This window comes from Triturus cristatus, chromosome 7, assembly GCF_964204655.1.
Source record: "Triturus cristatus chromosome 7, aTriCri1.1, whole genome shotgun sequence".
In the NCBI taxonomy this organism is placed as follows: Eukaryota; Metazoa; Chordata; class Amphibia; order Caudata; family Salamandridae; genus Triturus; species Triturus cristatus.
In genome coordinates, this window is record NC_140590.1 from 304,847,436 (window position 1) to 304,873,659 (window position 26,224).

The following is a 26,224-nucleotide window of genomic DNA, read 5'->3' on the forward strand; positions in this document are numbered from 1 at the left end:
GAGTGGTGTACAAGTCATCCAACTACTGGGTTACGAGGCTTCTACTGTTCTATAGACAGTTTGCCATGAACTGCACTGTTCGCTGGACCACTGATGTGACTATTAGCTTGGTATATGCCATGCTCTGTGGTGGATGGAATTCTTACCATTAAAAGCACCGTTGAATACCAAAACTAACCAATCGAAAATCATTTAAATACCCAGTTACCAGGGACAGCTATTTTATGGAATGCTGAAAAATGTCACAAATGTTAATGCGATAAACAGAACCCTGTGTTCAATGAAAACCAACGGACGGGCAAAATGAGTGTAGCAAGGTAACATGTTGAGATTCCTTGGACTGCATTAACGGACAGTATACTTTCTTCCTCAATACATAGCTGCATGTCTCTGAAAACATTTGCTTCAATTTTCTCATAAAGGAAGCAAAAAATAAGGACATGAAATTATGTCATCTAAAACAATTACATTTTTTACTTTTGCAGTCAACGAAAAAAAATAAAGAAAATGATAAGGTTACAAAATCAGTTATTTTTTTAATTTATTTAGAATTTTATGTTCAGTTTTAAAAGTATTGCAGGATCCTTCATGTAGGGCGAGAATGTTTATGAATATTTATAAAGATCCTAAAATAAAGTGGCTCCAAACAAACACATCTTCTCCACGATCTCAACAGAACATTTGAAGTTCCTCATAATATTTTAATTTTATTGTAACTCATGGAGTTAAGTAACCAAAAATAAACATCTGCAAAGAAAAGAGCATTTAACCAAAGCTGCTCCAAATTGCACATTTTATGTAATACACATCCAAACGAAGTAAAGGGTAAGGTGGAGCAGGTAAAAATAAAAGCAGCATAGGGATGGAATAGAGGAACACAAAATGGACGCAAAACGTGAAGGCATGGTAGAGACTCCCAAGCCAGCCTTTAGTTCATTTACCTGTAAAGAAAACCGAGCAAGCAAGCTTCCTGCAGTGATGAAAAACCAAAACTGATGTAGAAAATTAACAAAGGAAAAAGGAACAAGACTTTCCAAGAACTTCTATCTTCTCCCGAAGTGCACTCCAGTGAATTTAGACTCCAGACACGACCTTGAACCGAGTCTTCTCCGAAGCTTCCCATGTCTCCAGCACGCAATGGTTTGGCCTCCTGGTGGTACAGCTACAGCCGCAAACAGTCTCATTCAGTTGTGAACCAAAGTCTTTCAGTGGCCATTTGCTTTTGGATTCCTTCTCTTCTCTCAACGTATTCTGAAGTGGAACTTCAAGTACAGCTTCTGCCTTCCATTCCAAACCCCCATTTTTGTATCTCATGGGGCATCAGGGCAGAAACTCGTCGCAGAGAGAGAGGGAGAGAAAAGAGACTGAGATATTGTTAGTTTCAAACCATAATGGGTTGACAACAGTTATACTTCAACAATGAGTCCATATCAGAATACAAAATGGTAAAAAAAATGGCTTTAAAAAAAAATCTCCCTATGTACACCTATTTACAGCCTGCTGTATAGACTTTCTATATACATTATGTACAAAAAGAAATGCCCTTCAAGGCAAAAGGGCAAAATTACTGTGCAAGGTTAACCATTTAACAACCCTCCATCCTCTGGAATCCAAGCCTTTCTCCTTTGAAATAGCAGCAGCGGCAAGCTAGAAGAGGTTCAGCCTTGCCAGTTTCAAATGGAGAAGAAAAAGAAAACAAGCACCTGTACCCGATGAAACCTAGTTCTGTGACTATCTAGCAAATGACATTACAGCACTTCATTTGCCCACACCTGGGGTATTCCTACTCTGAAAGCTTACGGAGATCTGCACAAGACTCTAAATATTTTACTAAGAGCAGATTATCTTCTTTCCTGAGCAGACCAGGCTCAAAGCCTCAATAATGCAGAAAATCATTCTGCAGGCTGATGTTTCATGGGCGAAAAGGAGAAACACAAAGAAACTAGAAAAGAAAACCACAAAAGACTACATAGACAGGGAGAGGGAACTGACTCCATACTCCAAGGCGCAAGTGGCAGATTACGGGCTACTGGTAGAACAATCACTCCACAGGCCGGTTGGACTTCCAAGAGGTTAGCTGGCATCGAAGCGCTCACATTTTCATTCTTTCAGAGTTGCGACGTCTTCACCATCTGTCTTTGGATACCTGGCACAACCCAGTCCCCTCTCTTCAGCCTTCAGAGGCACATGATGGCACCGAGGGGACCAACACCCTGAGCTCGCACACATTTAGGAGTGTGCAAGGTGGCAACATAGCACCTTTTCACTTTAGGATTAAGACTTATTATTGCAGTTGCTAGGATTAGAAGTTTGGCAAGACCACCAAGCTCTGCTTGCAATCGATCTTGCTGATGTCGTTCCCTGCGTAAATAAGGGACAGAGGTGCCAGGAAAGCCTGGCACTCTTCCTCGCTCTCCAAGGCCAGCTCTGACTGAACGTAGGAAATCGGGAGCACAGGGCGAAAACTAAAGATAAAAAAACAGCAATGGAAAACCAGCAAAAACAAAGTTAGAACAGAAGAGAACATCCTTTGCTAAGTAAAACATTCTATAAGTACTTACACTGAACTTTTCTGGAACCCAACAGCAAGCAAACATGTACGCGCACAATTTATGAGAGCAAAACCGCAAATGGGTACAGCACACCCAACAGTCAAAGAAAGGGCAACAATAAGTTTAAGTAATGTATCCCATAACGATTCGCTGGCTGCCTCCTTTGAGTGTTTACTTTTTTGGAAGCACAGGGTACACCCCTCCCCACTTCCGCTATACCACTCTATTTCAAAGATCCAGCGCTGACAGGAACTGAAGTCGAGAACAAAAACTATTCAGTGCAAAAATGGTCACTTTGTAATTAACATGCATCCATCCATACAGCACTTCAAAAACGCTCGTCAATTACAGCACTTTTCTAGCCGTCGATCATTTGCAGCTGGCTGTGAATGGCTGCATCATATAAAGATATTTTTAATTTTATTTTTGAAGACCTACTCAAAACGTCAGCTCTTTGGTCACTTGCCCTACATACGAGTCACCAACTTAAACAACCCAGTTCTCATTTGTTTGCCAAATGGAATCCAGCATATTTGCAGACGTGTGAAAGGAGTGTGAATCAGAACCCAAAATTACTGTTACTGCTATGAGATTGTGTGGTATGGATTCCGATCAACTGGTTGAGAACCTGCTTACATGTCTTCATGAACCAATAAATAAATAGAAGATTTTCAATTCAGATGAAATCTCATTAAAACCTTTAGTATTGAAAAGGGGGTTGTTTTCAGTACAACTTTGTCCTTCTGGATAATAGTGGATCCAGAAGGAGAAAGCCTGAAGCACAACAGTCCTTCCGGATATAACCGCACCTACCAAGGCTGTATTCGAAGTAAAAAAATGAAATAAAAAAATCAATGTCACAAGATGACAAATTCAAATAGTTTGAAAATTAAAAGATGCAAAGCAGAGTCTTGAATTGTAGGATATAAAAGGAGAACCTCAAAGTGCTTTCACAGTGGCCACTTCTTTAAGAGCAAACGACCCATGGTCTAATCAGTCAGTAGATATGGCTCGTGTCTGTACTGTTTGCAGAAAACAGCTAGGATTCCCCAAAGTGCTGCATCTGTTGTCTTCAAGATCTTTATGAAGCTGGAAAGGTGGTCAAGTGAAGTCAGTTGATCTGAGGTTCAGCCTCATAAATTGGGCAATTGTGATATTTTACAGCACTAGTAGACCGAAATGTAGTAGTTGGCGCAATATAACCATGTTATACTGACAACTGCGTTTTCTTGGCTGCACATTTGATAATATGGTTTGCATCAGAGAAGACGGAGTGCTTAAGTTAGTTGTTGAGAAACCAGTGTCAATCTCAGCAATGGAAGAGAGATCAGAATCGACCTCTCCTACTGAACCTGGAGAGCTTGCACATGAGAAAGCCAAAAGAACTAGGAGCATACTGAGGTCAGAAAACTGAATGCAGATGAAAAGGCAAGGCCACTACAGAAAGTGCCTCAGTGAACACTCTTAAAAAGGAGTTTGAACTTAAGGATTAATTTAAGATGGGTCAGTTGGTGACAATAGGATAGAATGGAGGGTGACGTCCATAGGTGACGTTCATACATATGCTGCCACTGTGTGATTCTTGCCAATTATACAAACATTACCAGCCAGCTGGAAAGGAAGAAGACCAGAGGAACAAGCTGCACCATTCGGCAGCTAATTAGTGATTAATAGTATTGATATGAATATATCAAATGCTTTCTTGTGAATAATGACTAACTGTTCGGAAAGCCCTATCTCAGTATATATTCTGGCACTCAAAAGGGAGGCAGTGACCCTATGTATGCGTTAATATATTGGGGGGGGGGGGGGGGGGGGAGGGGAAACAGTAATGAACCAACATTTTTAGATTCTGAAGTGGATCACTGAATGCCAAAGAAATTTTCACAATAGCATAGATTTTTCAAATAAAGTTGCAGACTTTTACAAAAAAAAAAACGGACAAAGAAAAAAGTTTTGTGCTTGAATCAGATTATGGCTGCCTTCCACCAGTTAAAAGGAAACAATTAAGATCAAAGCTCAGGAAAGGGAACTTACCTGCTAACGAATAATTTTCAGACTTTAGTTCTTGATTCAACTGAATTATCTTCATCGTACAAAGGATTATTTTGAAGGTGTGAATCGGAGAGTAATCTCAGACGGGATAACTAACCGAATTCAGAAAACGAGGAAATAGGTTTCATCCCCTTGACTCTGGGTCTCCCTTGCCATAAAACCCCATATGTGGCAGACTCCTGAAGAATGTCCAGAACCATCTGGATTCTAACAGTGAGGCAAGCTATTTTTAAATTGCTGTCAGCTAGAGGAAGCCTGGTGACGTCTGAAAAGTTAACTTTGAGCAACAAACCAGTCTTTCACAAAGATGGAGGAAAACTAGCTGGAAAGCTACTAATTTCCTGATAGTACTATTAGCCAACCTAAACATAGACCTCTTCAATTAAAATCGCTACTTCTGAAGCCCACACAAAACCCAGAGACCACCTAAAAACTAAATCTGTCTGGTCACAAAAAAGTAACAATAAATAAAAAAGCCTACCACATGGGAAAATAAATAACATCTCACAGAACAACATCAAGCACAAGCGATCACACAGTATTGCAAAACATCTACTTAATTGTCAAGTTACACTGGAATCGTTAAACATCCAAAACAACTGTGGCTGCAACTCAAAGTCTCCGATCTGTAAATCAACAAAAAAAACTTGAGAATCAAATGTAATGGCCACAATTAAAGGAAGCAACCGCTTAAGACAGTCTCTGCTTATCAGTCACTGCCTCAAGCCTTAATTGTAACTTAATTGTAACCATGTGCACTGTATAAATGATTCTGTATTCAGATTATGAAGAATCTGCTCTTTCCACAGACACACAACAGCTACTTCTGGCAGGCATTCCACAGTACTTACAAGATTTAATACTTTCTGGTTTGACACTGGCCTTTGCTCTAAAGCTGAAAGCAATACGTTTTTAGGATACTTTCACAGATTTCCACCAAAGAAAAACACAGGCTAGCAGGACTACGGATGGGACTTGACTACATAGGAATACAGCTTCTCTGTCTGCATCTTGTAAGAAACACTGAAAATGTTAAGACATCACAAATGCAGGCTTCTGCACACTGCTAATTAGCATCCCCACTCTTCTCAGACTAGAATAGAATCCACCCAGGATCGCCTCTCCCCAAGAAGTCGCTAATGTTTCATGCTTCAATACTGCTTCCCACCTGGCAACCTAAATCTAACCGTATTGTAAGAGCAGGGAAATCTTATCTCCAATTCTGAAAGACGTAGACTGTACCACTTTGACACTGTGACCAGGACTTGACTGAGCCCATGTAGAGTGGGCTTCGGGGCTGAAAGAGATGCAACACATGCCCCTGGTCCTTTAGTCCACTACATGGTAAGATTTCCAAGCATGAGTCGCATAGACAACACAGAATGACAGCCTGTGGACAGTATAGACAAAAATATTCTTCAACGGCTTGTTCCCACTGGGTATAAGCCACGGAGAGAACGAATAGTTTCTTACCTGTCGGTGTAGTTTTGCAGCTTGAAGATCTTTCTGGATTCACTATGCTGTGCATTATTCCGCGATCTGGTGGTTGGGTCCGGATTCGTAGTCTTTTTTTTTTGTAGCCCAGGTGGGCGTCGACGTCCCACCATTTGGTGCACCTCTCGTGACGTGGTCATGCTTCCTGCGGAAGTCCCACCTTTGGGGCGCCATCTTGGGGTTTTTTTTTTTTTTAACCCTAGGCGTGGTCTTAATTTTCCTTTTCCAATTCTCTTTACTATTCCAATTATTCTGATCTTCTTTGTCCTTCCACCTCTATCTCCATCCTCATCTTCCTGGCGGAGGTGGGTGGGTTCGCTAGTGAATCCAGAAAGATCTTCAAGCTGCAAAACTACACCGACAGGTAAGAAACTATTCGTTTTGCAGCGTGAATCTTTCTGGATTCACTATGCTGTGCATAGACTTTGTAGCGGTTTGTTATCTTTGTGGCGGCTGGGTGGTAGATGAGTGTTGGCTGTTGAATATGTGTTGAAGCACCTTCTGTCCTACTTGTGCTTCCTTGTTCATCTGAATGTCCACGCAATAGTGATTAGTGAACGTGTGCACTGAAGCCCATGTTGCCGCCAGGCATATGTCTTGAATGGGCGTATTTGCCAGAAAGGCAATAGTTGCCCCCTTCTTCCTTGTGGAGTGGGCTCGTGGCCCATCCGATAGTTCCTGCCCTGCTTGTTTGTGGCAGAATTGTGTTGTTAGTGCAATCCAGTCTTCCGCCTACCGGTGTTGCATGCTCGTAGGCGCTTGTTTTGTGTAACCCCCTTGGTGTGCTTACATTGCGCTTCACCCTTCGGGGTATGCTGTGGGTGAGCGTCCATTTTGTGTGTGTAGTCACTTAGATGAGGGTTGGTCTCCCCCTCTCCTCCTTTGGCCACGTCCGTTTCCTCTCCCACGAAAGGACTGGCCTCGAGGCTGGTACTGCCAGTTCTGCTTCTGCTGTCCCTGCTGGCTGTGACTGTCACCCTGCTGCCCGTGCTGGAATGTCTGGTGCGACGTACCCTGCTAGCTTCCTCCCCTTCCGTAGGGTCTCCGATTTGGGGTGCCTCTTCGCATTCCTCTGAATTGCATGGCTCCGATGGATCTTGCGGTCTCATTTTCCTTTTTCAGCTCGGTGAGCTTCTCGTCCACAGTTTCCCCGAACAGCGTTTCACCGTTGAAAGGGGTGTTCAGTATGTTATTCTGGACTTCCTGCTTGAATCCAGAAATTCTGAGCCAAGCCTGCCTCCTTTCAGTGATCCCCTATGGCCATCAGTCTGCTCGAAGTTTCCGCCCCGTCTTGATGCATGAGTTGGCGATATTCTTCCCTTCCTCCACTAGATGGGAAGCTCTTTGACTGTACTCTTCTGGGAGATGCTGGACTAGTTCCCCCCATCTCATCCCAGTGCTGGTACTGGTGTCTGTTCAGTAGCACGTTTGAGTTTGCCATGCTCCAGTGCATTGCGGCGTTTTTCTACCTTCCTTCCAGTGAGGTCCATCCTTCTGCTCTCCTTATCAGAAGGTGGCCCCGAGGTCGCCAGCACATTGGCTCTTTTCCTGGCCGTGGAAGCAATGATGGAATCTGCAGTGACCGATCCCTTGATGTAAGGAGGATCCTGCGAGGAGTGCTTGTACTTCTTTTGCGTTCTGGGTGTGATGGACCGGCATGTTCCCGGGTCCTTAAACGCCTCCTTCCCTTGGTTCATCACGCTTTGGAGCATGGGGAGGAACTGGCTCCTCGTCTGGATGGGGAGCAGAGTTGAGTAGAAAGTCTGCTTTCGGCTTCTCCTCGTCCAATTTCACACCAAAGGCTGCTGCAGCACTCTTGACGACCATGTTGTATGCCCCGATGTCGTCAGGCGGCGAAGGCCTCGAAGGATACGAGTCCACGGGCTGTTCGGGGTTTTCGGTGTCGATGTCCTGACTCGTCAGCGGCGCCGAGCCGTAGAATGACTGCTGATCCTCATCATCACCTTCCTCATAGTAGGTGCCTTCCTCCTCCTCTTCAGGACCTCGACTGCTCTTCGGCGTCAAAATCCCCTTCTTCCTCGATCTCCACGACATCCGTCGACGGGACCATTGGGATTTTGAATTGTTTCATTTGTTCGTCGAACTCCTTCCTCTGAAGGATGCTCTCTATCTCGGCCTCGAGCCTTCTCTTTTTCTTCTCCAGGCTTGAGATGTGCTCGGCGTCGACCGCAGGTCTCTTCGACGGAGCTTGCGCCGACGCAGCCTTGTCTTTCGTCGCCGAACGTCCCACCTCGTGGGTCTGTTTCGACGAACTCTGCCTCTCGGCAGTCTTCGGCACCTGGGAGTCCTTCTCGAAGGATCCGCTCGGCCTTTTGTCCTTTGAACCACTGACGGACGTCGAAATATTCAGCGACTGTTTCCTTCGAGGACTTTGACTCATTTTTTCGAGAGTCACCATCCGATTTTCGGGGCCTTTCGGTGGTTTTGTACTCGATGGGTCTCTTACCTCGTCAGGCGTTTTCTCATCGGTCTCTGCGACCGTGAAGACATCAGGTCCCTCGGCGATTGTCTTCGTCGGTGGATAGGCCCAGATCGTACAGCGACGGGGCCTTACCATTGCCTTCCATGCTGAAGTTGGCTCTCCTCTGACGTTCTCTCACCCGGAGAGTCTTCGGCGCGAAGGCGGAACAGGCGTTGCAGTCCTTGCTCTCGTGGTCGAACGGCAGGCAAAGGTTGCAGACCGGATGTTGGTCCTTCTACGCGAACTTGTGGTGGCAGTTAGGGCAGAACTTAAATGGTGTCTTGTCCATTGCGCTCAGAGCCTCTGAGTGCGCATTTTCCTCTGTGCGTCGAAGAATTGCGAGGATCCCCTCCTTCGTCGTCCCGGCTGTAATACCTTTCTCTCTGTAGTCTTCTAAAGGTTCTCCTTCGATGAAACTCGCGTATTTTCCTTCTTCCTTCGTCTAAAACTCTGGAGCTTCTCGATGACGATCCAGACCCAACGGCGGAAAAAAGAATCTGAAGATGGCGCCCCAAAGGTGGGACTTCCGCAGGAAGCACGACGACGTCACGAGAGGTGCACCAAATGGTGAGACGTCGACGCCCACCTGAGATACAAAAAACACACAAAAAAAACCATAAGAAAGACTACGAATCCGGACCCAACCACCAGATCGCGGAATAATGCACAGCATAGTGAATCCAGAAAGATTCACGCTGCAAAACATGCTTAGAAATGCATTTGAAGAACTTGGGCCAAGGAACTCCACTGAAGGAGGAATGCCCTTAAGAAAAAGTAGCTTTCAGTGCTTCAGGCGACATTTAACTATGGAGGCTTTGGTTGTCTCTTTACTGGGACTAAAGCATTCGAAAGGGAGCAATCATTCTTTCAAAAAGGTTTTGATCCAAGTAAAATGTTGAAATGATAGATTTCTGTTAAGATTTGTAAACTACAGCATTCACTAAAATGTTTACATCGCATAATAGCTAAAAACGTCTTCACTTCCCAACGAATAGAGGACCAAGCGATTCTTTCACATTCTAAGCCCCATATAATCTACCTATGTATTGTTTTTTTCTTGAAGGGTTCTCTCGATGTATGGAATGAGAGCAATGTCTAAATAGTGGCAGGCCTGAAATACATGGCACAAGCCATGCCACTTAATTTTAAGTAGCAAGCAAAAAGCAGGTGAACCAAATAATACAGAAGAATTTGGAGTAAGGAAAGCACCAAATTCGCTACACTTAAAAGACAGACAAACACTAGCAGAAAACAATAAAGTGAGATACTTCAAGTGGAGGAGACTTGTCTCTTGACAAGCCTCTCAGGCTGGAGCCTGGACAGCTTCAATTGCTTTCTCATATGGGTCAGAAGGGAATCTTAGAATTAAACACCAGTTTGGGGGACCCTGTACTTCTGTGCAAATCACCAAGACGACTGCTCACTTGTAATTTAAATGACTTGAGTTTGATGGCCAAATACGGCTTTTTCTGTGCTCTTCACTGCTATGGCACGTTATCTAACAGTCTTTCAGGAGGACTTCATATACACGAAGAATAAAGCCTATCCAAATAGATTTTATATTGCGTACAGTGCTACCAAAGTTGGAGGAGAATGTGGAGCCCAGAAACAGCATTACAAACCTCTGCTTCCAAAAAACATGTCGCAATGAGCAGGGTAAATGATCAGAACGTTAAAGAGGACTCTAGTCCAGTCTGAAAGAAAATACAAACTACTGCATCCCACCACAAATATTCAGAGTTATCCTCCACCGAAGAAACCAGTTTTACTTACCTGTAAGAGCTAAGTTACTACATTGAAGTGACTTTTCGGTACCAAAGGGATGTGCGCGAATTGGCTGTGAAATTCGGCTGGGGATATTAGCGGAAAAAGGCGAGGAGATGCTCTCAGCACGCATTGCAGCAGGCTACACTTTATGTCCTGCTACAGTAGCTGCCATTTAATCACAACTGGGTTAATTTTAACGAAGACGGACACAGCAGTGCTTGCAGAGGTAAGACAGAGGCCACATGCATCTTTCAACTGTCAAAGTTCACAACATTTCAAGGAACATTAATCCTCATGTCTTTTATCTATTTTTGGTAATCAGAAGAAAGTTATTCACCTGTGTAGTACGTACCATTTCTCAAACACACTAAATTACTAATGTATGGGTCTGTGTATAAAAACTCATCCTCAAGATCTGAAACGTAGACTCAAAACAGCAAGTGAAAGCCAGCACTAAAACCAAGGAGAACAGAACCATAAAAGTCCATGCACCAATAGTAATTTAGAAATAGAGCAATGGACAGTGACACAGGAGGTGAACACTGGAGAGGGCTGCCCAGGTAATGTCATCTTGTATTCCATGGCCTGAGTTATTGTACAAGTCACAATACCACTAAACATGTCTGTAATGGTGGAAGGATTTACTGTTTAACTGCACCTGTGAGCATCCCAATGTATTTACAATATGAAACGTTTTATATTTTCTTACAATTTCAAAAACTGCGCTGACAAATCGAAATGAAAAAAAATCACCTGTAACGTTAGCTCACTAGTGTACCTCAAAGAATCACATTTCTGCATGTGAATCGACAAGGCTGGAGAAGCACTCCCTCTTCAGAGTGCTATAAGATGCACAAACTGCACGCACAAAAGCCAATGAACACTTGCAAATATGTGATTTCTGCTCAGGGAGAACGTGATTCTCGACTTGAGAGGCACAGGTCAAGAGCATGTCTCAAACTGATCTGGCACGTTTGTACAGAAGCAACTGTCCCTAAAGGGACGTCTGCTGAGGGAATGGCGTTGCAAAACAAAGTACATTTTTAGTTTCCCTTTGGTACCGAGAAGTGCTGTAAAAAGAAGGCTCAAGTTGGTTAAAAAGTAGCTCTGCCTCCACATACGTTTTAATCATGGCCTTGAGGGCAATCTTCCTCTCCCTATCGACGAACTTGTCGATGAGGTAGGCAGACATGCGAGGCGCTGTGCGGTAAAGGCGGAAAAACCGATGGTAGTTGGAGAGGGCCCATGCATTTCGCAGGGCCAGAGAGTGAGCTACGCAGGGCTCCGCCTTCAAAGCCTTTGTGAGATACGCCAGCTCCGTTGTAATATCTGTGGGAAACAAAACATAAAAACATACTATATTAGTGCCATCCAAACCTCTCATCCATATGAAATGCATGGAGAATCCTGCACTTTCCTTACCTCCAGAATTTTTTGTGAAGATATAGTAAAGGATCCTGTAGGCAGTGAACTCTCCAACATTGCCAGCAAGGCTCTCCGAATATAAAGACTTAAGCTGTGCTTGGCACTGGTTGAATTCTTCATGGTCTCCCTGTAGGGAGAAAATAATAATTAGAAGACAACTAATTATCCCAATATACAATTTAAGCAGCCACTGTTTTGCTTCATATAAACCAGGAACTCAATAACACACGCAGACCTGCTCATGGAGGAATTGGATTCTATCAAGGAGTCTTCAAAATTCAGGTGTAAAACTATTACTAAAAGCACTTGCAAAGCCAACAGATCAGGTAGACCTAAAGGTGATATCCAGGTACACTGTTCGTTATTAAGAATTCTACTGCTTCTTTGACGTTAAGTGCATGGGCACCTTCTATGCTGGATAACAGCAGGACACAAACTAAGTTTATATCCTCTGTCACCTCCTATGGTAAGCCTTGACTGCTCAACTTCACTACTGTGGAGTGAAATACCCGTAGAACATAACACGACTATCCAATTAAGAGTAAAATGGTATTACTGGCCCAGGGACTGCCTGGTACGAATATGTTACTAACCCAATAAGCATCTATTCATAGCATGTAGAGCTGTAGCTGCATATGGTTAGCATACTCCTGCCATCAAGTGTTGGGCTTAGATGATTACAAGTAGTTTTTCTTCAAAGAGGTTCTTCGAGTCACAAAGTATAGTGACTCCTCTTATAGTCAGTCTGTATTGCACAAGTTTATCAGTTCCAGTGTTAAGATTGTTTTTAGCTCATTGGGTAAGCATTAGAATAGGAGTAGTATAGTGACAGAAGCTGCAAGTGAACGCTCTAACCAAGTAGAAAGGTTTACTAAGTACCTACATACTTCAACCGAAAGCTGCCGGGGAGGTGTATATGAATCTACAGCACTACATGCTACGAATAGATGCTTACAGGGTAACATATTCCATTCATAGCATGGGTTGGCCGTAGATACATATGCTTTGCATTGCATGTCACGCAGTACTCCTCCTATGTGGTGCTTAGCTACTGGTTGAGGTAGATTAATGAAAGTGCTCGTAATAGAGCTTGATTCACTTTAGCTTATTGATTAGCTAAGACAACACAATAGTGTTTTGTGAATGTATGTGGGTTATTCCACATAGCTGCCCTACAAATATGCTTCATTGGGATGCTCCCTAAAAAAGGCATTAAGGCTCCTTTTTGCGTGTAAAGTGAGCGCTAGGAGTTAGTTAGTCCTCTCTTTGCTTTGAGATAGCAAGTTTGAATACACTGCACTATCCATCTAGCTATTCCTGCTTTGGACAGGAGAGATCGTTGCTGTGGGTTTGCAAATGCAACAAAGTTGTTGTGTTTTGCAAAAAGGTTTAGTTATATGTAGCACATTAGTGCACTTATAACATTATGTGTGAAGAGCTCTTTCTGCTACTGAATCCAGTTTAGGCCAAAACAAATAACTCAATTGTTTGGTTTCTATGAAAAGCTGGGACTACCTTTGGTAAAAACGTAATATTCCCTTTGAGCTCAATGTATTATTGTGTTTGAAATTGGGTTGCCTATTGCAACAAACTAACTATTACCTGCAAAAGTCAATTGCCGATTGCAAAGTATTTAACTAAAGCATCTCATTCCGAGGAAGTATATTTTGATACCTACTGTTGGTTCTAAAATAACGAATAGTTTACCTGTCGGTGTAGTTTTGCAGCTTGAAGATCTTTCTGGATTCACTATGCTGTGCATTATTCCGCGATCTTGTGGTTGGGTCCGGACTCGTAGTCTTTTCTTTGTTTTTTTTTTTGTAGCCCAGGTGGGCGGCGACGAACCACCATGGTGCACCTCCCGTGACGTCGTCGTGCTTCCTGCGGAAGTCCCACCTTTGGGGCGCCATCTTCGGGTTATTTTTTCCTTTCTTTTTTTTTTTATTAAACCCTAGGCGATTGATTAATCCTTCTTGTCCATTTTTCTGTACGTTTTCATTTCTTTCGAACTTTTCCATTTTACCCCCTCTTCCTCCAGCCTCATCTTCCTGGCGGAGGTGGGCGGGTTCGCTAGTGAATCCAGAAAGATCTTCAAGCTGCAAAACTACACCGACAGGTAAGAAACTATTCGTTTTGCAGCGTGAATCTTTCTGGATTCACTATGCTGTGCATAGACTTTGTAGCGGTTTTCCTAATTTTGTGGCAGCTGGGTGGTAGATGAGCGTTGGTCGTTGAAAATGTGCTGAAGCACCTTCTGTCCAACCTGTGCTTCCTTGTTCATCTGAATGTCCACGCAGTAGTGTTTCGTGAACGTGTGCACAGATGCCAAAGTTGCCGCGAGGCATATGTCCTGGATGGGCGTGTTCGCCAGGAAGGCCACGGTGGCCCCTTTCTTCCTTGTGGAGTGAGCCTGAGGCCCCTCCGCTAGCTCCTGACCAGCCTGTTTGTGGCAGAATTGAATAGTGAGGGTAATCCACCTGGCGATGGTGCCCTTAGTTACTGGCCTACCCATGAAGCTAGTAGCAAAGGACACAAACAGCTGCTTCGACTTCCTGAGTTCTTTGGTTCTCTCAATGTAGTGCATCACCGCTCTTCTTGCGTCGAGGGTGTGCAGGGCCTTTTCTGCGTTAGAAGTCGGGTTTTGGAAGAAACTTGGTATCTGAATACACTGATTAATGTGGAACGCCGACACCACCTTGGGCATTAAGTGTGGGTCTGTTCTCAGGACTATTCTGTCCTTGTGAATCTGAATGTAGGGTTCCTGTAGTGTTAGTGCTTGAAGCTCGCTCACCCTGCGTAGTGAAGTTATGGCCACCAGAAAGGCCGTTTTCATCGTCAACATCTGCAGTGTGGCCTTGTGAATGGGTTCAAACGGTGCCTTCATGAGCCACGTCAGAACCACGTTCAGATTCCATGCCGGCGGCGGCAACCTTTTCGGGGGGGGGCCATCCTTTTGGCTCCTTCCATGAATCTCCTCACCACCTGCGAGGTGAAGAAACTTCCACCCTTTTCACCTCTGGTGTAGGCCACGATTGCCGCTAGGTGTACCCTTAGGGAGCTCGAGCAGAGGTTACTCTTTAGAAGGTGTGTGAGGTACCTCAGTACTGTTGAGTCTCTTGTCATTCTGTTTTGCAGGCCCTTTTTCCTGCACCACACAGTGAATCTCTTCCATTTTGCGCGGTAGCATTTCCGTGTAGTTTGTTTCCTTGCCTCCCGTAGCACTCGCATAGTGCTCGGAGGCAATCTTAGGTGTGCGAACTCTAGGTCTTCAGGAGCCATGCCGCCAGGTTGAGGGTCTCTGGCTCTGGGTGCAGGACCTCTCCGTTTTGCATTGAGAGCAGGTCCTTCCTCCTCTCGAACCTGTGTGGATTGCCTTGTGCCATTTCTTGAATTTGTGAGAACCATGTCTGCCTCGCCCACTGCGGAGCCACTAGGATCAGAGTCATGTTGCTGGTTCTGCACTTGTCGAGCACTCTGTGCAACAGGGGTATCGGTGGAAAGGCGTAGGCAAATGTCCTCGACCAGCTTATCCATAGGGCATTTCCCTGGGATTGCTGATCTGGTTGCCTGGACGCGAAGCTTTGGCATTTTGCATTGTGGCGTGTTGCAAATAGGTCTATTGTGGGAGTCCCCCATCTCCGGAAGAGTTTCTCCGTTTCCTGGCCATTGAGCTCCCACTCGTGCGATGCAGAGGTCTGCCTGCTTAGCCAGTCTGCCTCCACATTGTCCTTCCCCGGTAGGTGAATTGCCAGTAGATCTATCCTGAGAGGTATGGCTCATCTCCAAATCTCCTGAGCTAGAGAGGAGAGAGGGAACGACTGTGTCCCCCCTTGTTTGTTGATGTAGAACATTGCCGTGGTGTTGTCCGTTTGAACCAACACCCTCTGGTTGTACAGGTGCCTCTGGAATGCCTTCAGGGCTAGCAGGATTGTTTTCAACTCGAGGTAGTTGATATGGCGCACCGCATCTGCTGGAGCCACAGACCTCTCACTCTGAGGTTGTCCATGTGCGCTCCCCATCCCTTTTGGGATGCGTCCGTGGTAATGGTCACCGTTGGGATTGGTGGTGTCAGGCTTCTCCCTGCTGTCATGTCTCTGTTCCACCAAGTTATCTCTTCCTGCACTGCGTGCGTAACAACCACTAGATCCTCCCAACTTCCGTTTGCTTGTGACCATTGCTGTTGTAGCCGTTCCTGGAATGGTCTCATGTGCAGGCATACATTCGGCACCAGCTGGATACACGACGCCATCATCCCCATCATCAATATTCACCTGTTCCAGCGATGACTTCCCCCAGTGGATCGAGAACCCTAGATTCGGGAGGGTGTCTGTTACGCGTTTTGCGTGCCTCCCGCACTTCTCGCGTGAGTTTGCCTTGACCAGCCAGTCTAAGTAGGGGTAGACATGGATTCCCCGTCTTTGTAGGTGGGCCGCGACCGCCGACAGGCATTTTGTAAAGACCCTTGGTGCCGATTTTAATCCGAAGGCCAGGGTTGTGAACTGGTAGTGATCCTGCTCGATGTTGAATCTTAGAAGGCCCTTGTGTCTTCTGTTTATTGGGATGTGCAGGTAGGCATCCTTGAGGTCCACGGTGACCATGAAGTCCCCGTCTCTTATTTGGGGCAGTACCTCTTGCAGCGAAGTCATTTTGAACTTCTGCGTTCTGATGAACTTGTTTAGGTAACGCAGGTCCAGGATGGGTCTGAGGTTTCCGTCTACTTTCGGGACCACAAAGTAGTTTGAGTAGACCCCTTGGTTGCGTTCTCTGAACGGCACCGCCTCTATGGCTCTTTTCTAGAAGTTTCCGTGTTTCCTCTCTTAGTGGTGCCAGTTCTTGGGCCGATCTGTCTTCCCTTTGGTTTCCTGTTTGGAGGTCTTTTCTCCAAATCTACGCAGTATCCGTACTGCATGATGTTCCGTATCCACTGGTCTGTGGTTATACGCCGCCACTCCTGAAGGTAGAACCTCAGTCTTCCGCCTACTGGTGTTGTATGCTCGTAGGCTTTTGAATATTCTCTTCCCCCTGATGTTACTTTTTTGCGCCTCACCCTTGGGGGCATGACAAGGGTAGGCATCCTCTTGCGTGCTGAGTCACTTTGAGGAGGGCTGTTCGCCCCCTCTCCTCCTTTGGCCACGTCCGTTCCCTCTCCCGCGAAAGGACTGGCCCCGAGGTTGGTACTGCCAGTTTTGCTTCTGTTGACCTTGTCCATGACTTTCACCCTGCTGACCCTGCTGGAACGTCTGGTGCGACGGCCCTTGCTGGCTTCCTCCCCTACCGTAGGGTCTCCTCGAGGGATTGCCTCGCCTCATTCCCCTCAGCTGTAGGGTCCCCATGGACCTCGCCGTTTCGTTTTCTTTTTTCAGCTGGGTGAGCTTCTCGTCCACTGTTGCTCCGAACAGTGTCTCTCCGTTGAAGGGGGTGCCAAGGATGTTGTTCTGCACCTCCGGTTTGAATCCCGAGATTCTTAGCCATGCATGCCTTCTCTCGGTGACCCCTATGGCCATGAGTCTTGCTGAAGTCTCTGCCCCGTCCAACGCCGTCTTTATACAGGAGTTGGCGATGTTCTTGCCTTAGTCTATCAGGTGTGAGGCTCTCTGGCGGTATTCTTCGGGGGGGTGCTTTACTAGCTCCCCCATCTCGTCCCAGTACTGGTGTCTATTGAGGAGTGCATTGGAATTCGCCATGCGCCAGTGCATTGCGGCATTCCTCTTGACCTTTCTTCCTGTGAGGTCTCTCCTTATCAGGTGGTGGGCCCGAAGTTGCTGGTACGTTGGCCCTTCTCCTGTCCGTGGAAGCTATGATGGAGTCGGCGGTCACGCTACCCTTGATGTAAGGGGGGTCCAGGGAAGAGTGCTTATATTTCTTCTCTGTCCTGGGCGTGATCGACCGGCAGGTCGCTGGTTCCTTGAAGGCTTCTCTCCCCCGATTCATCACACTTTGTAGCATGGGGAGGAACTGGCTCCTTGTCTGGATGGGGAGCAGGGTCTCGAGGAGAAAGTCGGCTTTCGGCTTCTCCTCGTCGAGTTTGACGCCGAAGGCTGTCGCTGCGCTCCGGACCACCATATTGTACACCCCGGTGTCGTCGGGTGGCGAAGGCCTCGAAGGGTACGTGTCCACGGGCTCCTCCGGGTTTTCGGTGTCGAGATCCTGCCATTCGATGTCGTGGCTGGTAGATGGCGCCGAGTCGTAGAACGACTGTTGGTCTTCTTCCTCGGCTTCTCCGTCATAATAGGTCTCGTCTTCCTCTTCGAGATCCCTTGTTAGGCCTTCGGTGTCGAATTCGTCCTCGACCTCGACGACGTCCGCCGATGAAACCGTTGGAATCTTGAATTCCTTCATCTTGGCGTCGAACTCCTTCTTCCTTTGAAGGATGTTCTCCATTTCGGCCTCGAGCCGCCTCTTCTTTTTCTCCATCTCGGAGATGCTTTCGGCATCGACCGCGGGTCTTTTCGATGAAAACTTGCGTCGACGTCGACCGTTCTTTCAGCGTCGATCGGCCAGTTTCCTGGGTTGTCTTCAACGACCCTTGCTTTTCGGCGTCTTTCGGCACCAGGGAGTCCTTTTCTAAGGATCCGCTCTGCCTCTTGTCCATGGTTCCCCCTTTGGTCGTCGAAGTTTTCGGCGCCGGGGCTCCCTTCGTGGACTTAGACTCTGATTTTCTCGAGTCACCCTCGTGTTTGAGGTACTTTGTTTTGCGCTCGACGATTCTCTTGTCTCTACGACCGTGAAGTTTTCGGCTGTCTCGGCGACGTTGTCCTAGTCGTCCGTGGAGAGGCCCAGATCGTAGAGCGACGGGGCCTTACCCTTGCCATCCATGCTGGCGTTGGCTCTTCTCTGCCGATCTCTCACCCTGAGCGTCTTCGGCGCGAAGGCTGAGCAGGCGTTGCAGTCCTTACTCTGGTGTTCAACCGGTAGGCAGAGGTTGCAGACCGGATGCTGGTCCTTCTGCGCGAACTTGTGGTGGCAGTTTGGGCAGAACTTGAATGGCGTCTTGTCCATTGCGCTCAGGGCCTCTGAGTGCGCATTCTCCAAGGTCGAAGAAAAAGGGCGCTGAACCTCCTTTCTTCGCGCTCCTGATGAAATCTCTTCCTTTCCTGTGATATTCTCTAGTATTTATCGACAAAACTCGCTTTTCTTTCTTCTTCCTTCGACTGTAATTCTGGAGCTTCCCGATGACGATCCAGACCCAACGGCGGAAAAAAGAATCTGAAGATGGCACCCCAAAGGTGGGACTTCCGCAGGAAGCACGACGACGTCACGGGAGGTGCACCATGGTGGTTCGTCGCCGCCCACCTGGGCTACAAAAAAAAAAAAAAAAAACAAAGAAAAGACTACGAGTCCGGACCCAACCACAAGATCGCGGAATAATGCACAGCATAGTGAATCCAGAAAGATTCACGCTGCAAAAAACCATATATTTTTTATACAAACCATTGGCCTAGAGTTCAGTTCTTTAGTGTGTGAGACCATTTGCTGACTGAGTGTGTACAACAAATGCTTTACACTGTCCTGTGATACGGCCTTACTGCTCGACCAAGCTACCACTTTAGAGAGTAAGGTTATATCTAACTTTAGCCTCTGCCAAACCTCTGGGGACTCTGTACACACTGTACCTATTTGGGAACAGTATATACAGAGCCACTTTGCTACAAATACAGACTATAGGAGTCGTCACTATACCTCATGACTCAAAACTTCTGAAAAGAAAACAACTTATAATCGTCCAAGCCCAACACTAGACGGCTGGATTATGCTAAGCATATGCATCTACGGCCAACACATGCTACAAATATCCGCTTACCCTATCCCACCAGACTACCCCACAAAGCAAAGACGTTGAGGACACAGGGGTGAATAACTATACAATGCAACACATTTCTATTGAAGGTCTGTAAATTACTTAAATCTCAGACATATTTAGGCCAATACTGGAAAAGCTGCCACTAATCTCATTTTAAGCCTCAACGTACAAAGCAAAGAAATTTCGAATTACTTTCAACCCTGTGGAATCAACCAGCAAAAGCTATCACACCAGTGATGAATCTCCTAGATGAGAAAAACATCTAAATATAATCTTTTAAGTATGGAAAACAAGTACTGATTTGAGGCTCAACTTGCCTTTGGTATCAATCACCAAAACTACAAGTTTTCAACTCAGATGAATAAATTTCGGAAAATCCCTGTCACCAGTAAAGACATCGAAAACCCTTCTCCAAGCAGCATTTTATGTTTATTTTAAGGAAATTGAGAATAGTTTTTGCACAAATGACCTTAAAATTGATTAGAATTTCATTTTACATTTCTAACCACCAGTAATACTTGAATCATGCCATACAACTAGTCAGCTCAGGCAACAATTTGAGTTATTTTCTTGCATCAGAGGTATACTACGGTACAACCGCTTATGTTCGAACATTTTTTTGTTAGAAAGCAGAATCCTTTTAAAACCCCTGACACTCGAGACATTGACAGCAATTTCTAACTTTCGGGAATGTAATTGTGTGTATGGTGCAGTACAGACCATGTAATACCAAGAGGCCTGCAGCAAATGCAGGTTTCCGTGGATGAGAGTGGGTGCATGTGAAATCTGTAGCACTACACACGACAAATGCTTAATTGGAAATCAACATTCTCCACTAGTAACGTGTAGGCTGAAAAGCAGTACCTTCTATAAGCGGAGGCTAACATGTGGACGATACAGATGACTAAAACAAAGCACAGCTTACTGGCAGGCTAGGATGTCCACACAATGGTGTTTGGTTAGAGTGTGGAGCTGATTAGGTGGTTGCTTTACATTCGTCAGCAAAAAGGATGTTACCCAAGATAGACATGGTTGCGCCTTACTTGGGGGTAGAGTGCACCCTGGGAGGCAGCAGGTGGGGGTCTTTTAGTTTTGAGATAGCAAATTTGGATATTCTCAAGTGGCTATGTAAGCCTTAGTGATTGGACCTTTATGAGGTTTCAAAGAGGTGGCCAGACATGCGAAAGGGCCAGATCCTGTCAATATAACAAGTGTCCATTTCAGTGTGAAGGGCTTTCATCGCTATGGAGTCTGGATGCAGAAAAGCTGCTGGAAGTTCTATGGTCAGACTGAGGTGGAAAGGTGATACCACTTTGGGGGAAACTTGGGGCTAGTTTAAAGAACACTGCTATCCCTGTGAACCTGAATGTAAGTCTCTTGTATTAAGCGCTTCCAGCTCACTGATGCGTCTCAAGAAGTTATGGGTACTAAGAAAGCAACTTTCGACAAAAGGAAGTGTAAACAGCAAGGGAATAATGGTTCAAAGAATGGACCCAGGAGTCTGGTGAGCACTATGTTTAAGTTCCGCAACAGACCAGTACGGTGCTCTGGGAGACATGACCCCACATGAGAGCCTCCAAAAAATGCGGGGACTACTGAAACCCTAAACAAGGAAAACATTTCCCCGCTTTGCATGTAGGCCGCAATTGCTAGGAATAATTGTATAAAGTGCAGGTAAGGCTTGATTTCTGCAGATGCAAGAGGCTGCAAATGGGTAAGAGGGTTTAGCTGCTCATAAATGCCTATAGTGGCCAAAACGTCACAGCATAGCAGGCCTGTGTGGTATGCCTGCATGCTTTGTGCAGGACAGTGATACATTCCTGTGAGAGACCAAGGTAGCCTCACCCTAAGACCTCAAGTGCCCGATTGCTAGGTTGAGCGGTTTGGTGTCTGTGTGACTGATGTTGCCATGGCTCTCGTGAGAATGTCCAGCGTTACAAGGAGCTTTTTGTGGAGGCTGATGGACATCTTGAGGAGCATAAAGATCTATGGCTGACTGGCCCAATGGGGACAACCAGGATGAGTGAGAGTGATGTTTGCCTCATCTTCCTCACCATGTAAGGAGTGGGAGAAGAGAAGATGCATAGGCAAAGAACCTTAGCCCATCTATAGTGCATTACATTTGGACACTGGGTACTTAGAGTCAAAGTCTGGGCATTTTAAGTTTCTGGGGCTGTGAACAGGTTAATTTGTGAGGTGCCACAGTGCTGTGTATGAATGGAGCGCAGTTCTCCCTTGCAGGCTTGTTGAGGTGTCCTGCTGAGCAAGTTCACAAAGTCATTTTCCAATACTATCTGATGCATTGCCAGTATGTGCAAGAGTTGGTGGGTGTCCAGTGCTAGAAATCCTGCACTAGTTCAGACAACGAAAGTGTGTGCTGGTTAGTTTCTGGAGATAACACATGGTGGCATGTCGTCTGTTTTGATCTACCTTGCCAAAATTACCTGAAAGGCGGCTTTGAGAGCTAGATGTACAGCTAGCAGATCAAGGAAGTTAATGCGGCTCCCCCTCTTGAGAGGACATATTCCCTGATTCGTTATTGAGATGCACTCAGACTGCGACAGAGGCAGCCATGATAATTGTCACCCTGCAGAATGGGATCGAAGAAAGGCCTGCCCAGCACCAGATTGCTCCATCCAAACTTAAGCCTTCTCTTACCGCAGTTGCTCAATGGATGGGGAAAAACAGCTTAAACTCAACGTAGGTAAAACTGAGGTCGTAGTCAACCAACCTAATCTTTGGGGTCTCCAAAGGTGGCAAGAGGAGCGAAGGCCACCTTCTATACAAAAGCAGGCAGTTTAAGATCTTGGCACCAGGCTAGACAACAAGCTCATGATGGACTATCAAACAGGATATCAGCTGGCTGCTTTTGCCTTCTCAGATGGAGGAAGTTCCTCTGGGTCCTTCACACACACACAAAGGATTATTGTGTAGGCACTCATCATTACTCGCCTGGATTATGGCAATGTGCTTTATTTTGGTGCGTCCAATTGTTCTCTGAAGAGAACAGATATTATGCACAACATGGCGGTCCACCTTCTTTGTCATATTTCCAAGCATGCTTCTGTTTCTGTCCAGCTTTGCACTTCACGGGCTCATTACTGAGAAGCACATCAAGTTTAAAGCGCCTGGTTAAATGTATAAATTCATGATGTAGACAGGCCCTCAGTGCCTAAGAAATCTGTTTCAGCCTTACAGATCCTTAAGTTCTGGCAACCAGAATATAGTAGTGATGCCTAGCATCAATCTAGGGAGCCCGTGAAGCCGTTTAGTTACACATCTTGGGCCCAAATTGTGGATCACTCTAACCCTCTTTAAGGCTTTGGTCCTCTGCAGAGTTTCCATGGAAATTGTTGCTGTTCCACCACTGAAGATAGCTATGAGAACTGGCCTTTACCAGCACTAAACCTACCCAGTGAGCCCCTGCTTGTAACCACTGCTGAAAGGGATTGTTGCGCCCAGTATGGTTTGCAATAGCAATGCAGGAGGTCATCATTCCTAGAAGGCGAATCACAGTTCTGATTGTAAGCCGACGACTAGGCTGAAAAAGGTGCAGCAGCTGCTGAAATGCTAACACTGTTGGTTGGGGGTAGGCTTTCCTGGTGACAGTTTAGGGAGGGCTGAATCAATAGGTGCTGAAGGTGGCACTTGTTGGCATTAATGGTTAACTCCAAACTTCTGTAGCAGGGAGATTGCACCCAGAGAGTGGGCTAGGCTTCCTGCTTCCTAATCAAGGAATCGTGGAGGTACAGGGAAGATATGAGTGTAGAAGAGTGGCCAGCACTTTGTGAACAACTTTGGAGAAGTGGTAACCTCGAAAAGTAGTATTTAGAATTGGTAGTGGGGTCTACTTACCACAAAGCAAAGGCACCATCGGTGAGTAAAGTGGATCGGTATATGAAAGTAGGTATCTTTGCGGCGAGGTCATGTGGTTGCACCTGCAGTGTTAAATGCTCTGACGGAATCTATTTACGGAGGGGCATGAGGACCAGGATTGGCACAAAGGAGCCATCCTTTTTGGGAACGAGGAAGTAAAGAGTGTAAGTGCCCTTGGCCTGGTGTTGTGAAGGAACTATTGCCCCTTTGTGAATTGATGGGAGAATGGAGTCAGCCCACTTGCCCTATGACTGCATTTTTCTGATCACATGTATACCCGTCTGAAAAGGAGTGCACCTCAGTGCCAGGACTAAAGGGCTCGTCCTCTAGTTTTCAATGTTCTCTTTTGTATTCCTTCCTTCTCATTTAAATTTTTGTTAGAACTTACTACACCGGAGTGGGCTAATTGCTCATTTCATCTGCAGTGTGCACATCGCACGCAGTCATTGCCTCTAAACCAGGGGACAAACATTGAATTTTATTGTCCATAGTGTATCATTGTTTTACCATTCCAAGATATCCAACGTGTGGTTCTAAATACTGTAGCCATGACTGAACATTAAACCAACGATATACTATGTAAAATACCAATGCAAGATGGGCATTCACTGCTATGTTTAATTGTATTTATTATTGCAAGCATATGGTTACCAGCTGGGTTTTTGCGTTATTGTGGTCGAGTGAGTGAATGTGCAATTAGGAGTGCAGGGCGCATATATGACATACTGACACACTAAAGCCAGTGACAGAAGAGACACTTATAAGCCACACCTATTGTCATTGCCAATTCTTACTGGTGAAGGGATCTGTGGCACACTTACCTTTTCAAGTGCTATGCGTGCATGCGTTTCGTACACTTCAACCGTGAACTCTGTTCGAATACCCTGAACCTGCAAGCAAACAATACAGAAGGCTTATTAACCCTAATCTTTGCAGGCGTTTGCCTCCAGCACTACACACATTATCCAATATAAATTCTCCATTAAAGGGTATTATAATTATACTAATTAACAGGCTGCTACCAGTTACATTCTGCCCCACCATTAGGAACGATCTTCACTCCTATCTGGAATTCTTCCACTGGTCAGCATATAATCACCATACGTTCAGAAATCTAATGTATCACCCGAATAATCACTAACAATTGCTAATGATTCTTCAATAAGCAGACCCATAATAAATTACTTTATTCCATGCTTAAGAACCTCTATGAACAACTCTGTTATTAAAAGATCTAACTTTCCCTACGTCTGTACTAGGGTTCGTCGAGGATGGTTTTCCTTATCGAGAGTATGATTTGAGAATTGGAACCAGACAACTTTTTTACCCCTCGCTTCCCGGACTATAGTCCACGTGTCTGGATTTTGGCTACAGGCACAATATATCTCAAGACAATGTTTTGAATGTTATCTTCCATAGGCAGCATCATTTAGTTAAGACATAATATGAGAGAAAACAGGTTCTTAGTCAATGGTGATTTGATTAATACTCCATTCTTTTGCAAATTCTGTCAGGACCGGAGGCGAGGATTATGCTTTACTTTCTCCACTTTATTAACAAGCAGCCATTTTAAAGAAACTGGTAAACAAACATTCCCATAAACCATAGGGAATGGAATAGAGTTTTAATGGTAGAGCATGCAGTCCATGTACAGAGTGTCCGTGGGAATCCACCAATTACAGGGCTTCCAACACCTCATAGTCCTCTGTCAGCCTCTACTCCCCCTCTTTCTTCGCTGCTTGCAGCCAGATAAGTGCCTTCCTTTTTTCTATGAAAATATGTGGTCATATTTGCCTTTGATTCTATTGTTGGCTTACGGCCTCATACTTTTCACTTGCTGTTAGCAACCTGTAAGGCGGTATTCTTGGGCTTATGTTGCCTTTTGTGTCGTTTTCAGTGACGATGTTCACAGGCACTCACTAACGGTTCTCTTTATTTTACCGCTGCGAGCGCCTTTGAAGAGTTTATTCGCCTAGAGATTCTGTTTCCTCACAGGTTTTTGTGTGACAAACGCGCCCGCTGCTCGGGCCGGTTTGTTTATAGCCATGGGAGCGTCTTCTCCCTAACGGCCGTTGTTGGTGCTGGCTCGCGGTCCGCTCCTCCGGCCGCTAGGGCGAGTTTGTGTGCCCTCTTCCGCGGCGTGAGCTCTATCGGCATTCCGCACATTTCACAGCCGTTGAGTAGCGCCGCGGTGGAGCCTTGATCTGCCTCACGCCTGCCTGGGTCTGTTATCTGCCGTTAGGCAGCGTTTTTTCTCTTTCACTGTGCACACCCCTTATCTTACGCCTGTGTTGGGTCTATAAGCTGCCATTAGGCAGAAACTTTGGTGTAAGGGGTCAGTATTAGGCAATTTACTGTACGTTCTTGTGGAGTCTGTAAAGTGGGACTGTGAAAGTTCCTAGGGCGCGTTTTTATTTGGTAGGCAGATCGCCCATTTATATTTCTTGCACCTGGGCTGTTGGGTCCTGGGCATTAGCCCTTTTTGTCACGCAAGCCCCGCTTGCCCAAAGTGTAGGCTGACACCCAGCCCCCCATATCTGATCTGCAGGTCTATTTGCCCACTTTCCTTTTGAAGGTTGTTTTTCTGCCTGGAAGTCATGGATGCTTTTCAGGAGACTTACCAGGATGACCAGTGGGAGGAGGAGCCCCTTAATGCCCTGCGCCTTGGGATGATTCTTTTTATGACGCTGTGGACAGCTCCATCCACACTGCGGTGGCAGAAGCTATGGCGTCATTAGAGGATCGCCTGACTCGAAAAATTGATAAGGCCTG

At 45.8% G+C, this 26,224-nt stretch overlaps 1 protein-coding gene across 4 annotated transcripts in view; it reads right to left on the reverse strand.

Moving 5' to 3' along the window:
* Positions 1-524: 524 nt before the first annotated feature.
* Positions 525-26,224, reverse strand: part of LENG8 (leukocyte receptor cluster member 8) — a 132,284-nt gene continuing 106,584 nt past the window's right edge. For 2 of the 4 annotated variants that reach the window (XM_085616345.1, XM_085616346.1), the window contains exons 12-15: positions 24,274-24,342; positions 11,773-11,902; positions 11,472-11,679; positions 525-2,465 (exon numbers count right to left, since the gene is read on the reverse strand). In XM_085616345.1, the coding sequence (XP_085472471.1) occupies positions 2,303-2,465; positions 11,472-11,679; positions 11,773-11,902; positions 24,274-24,342 (570 nt within the window). In that variant the 3' untranslated portion in view covers positions 525-2,302. Of the gene's footprint in view, positions 2,466-6,322; positions 6,446-9,251; positions 11,680-11,772; positions 11,903-24,273; positions 24,343-26,224 lie in introns of those variants that run through there. The other 2 variants (XR_014966447.1, XR_014966446.1) reach the window with 2 other exon arrangements.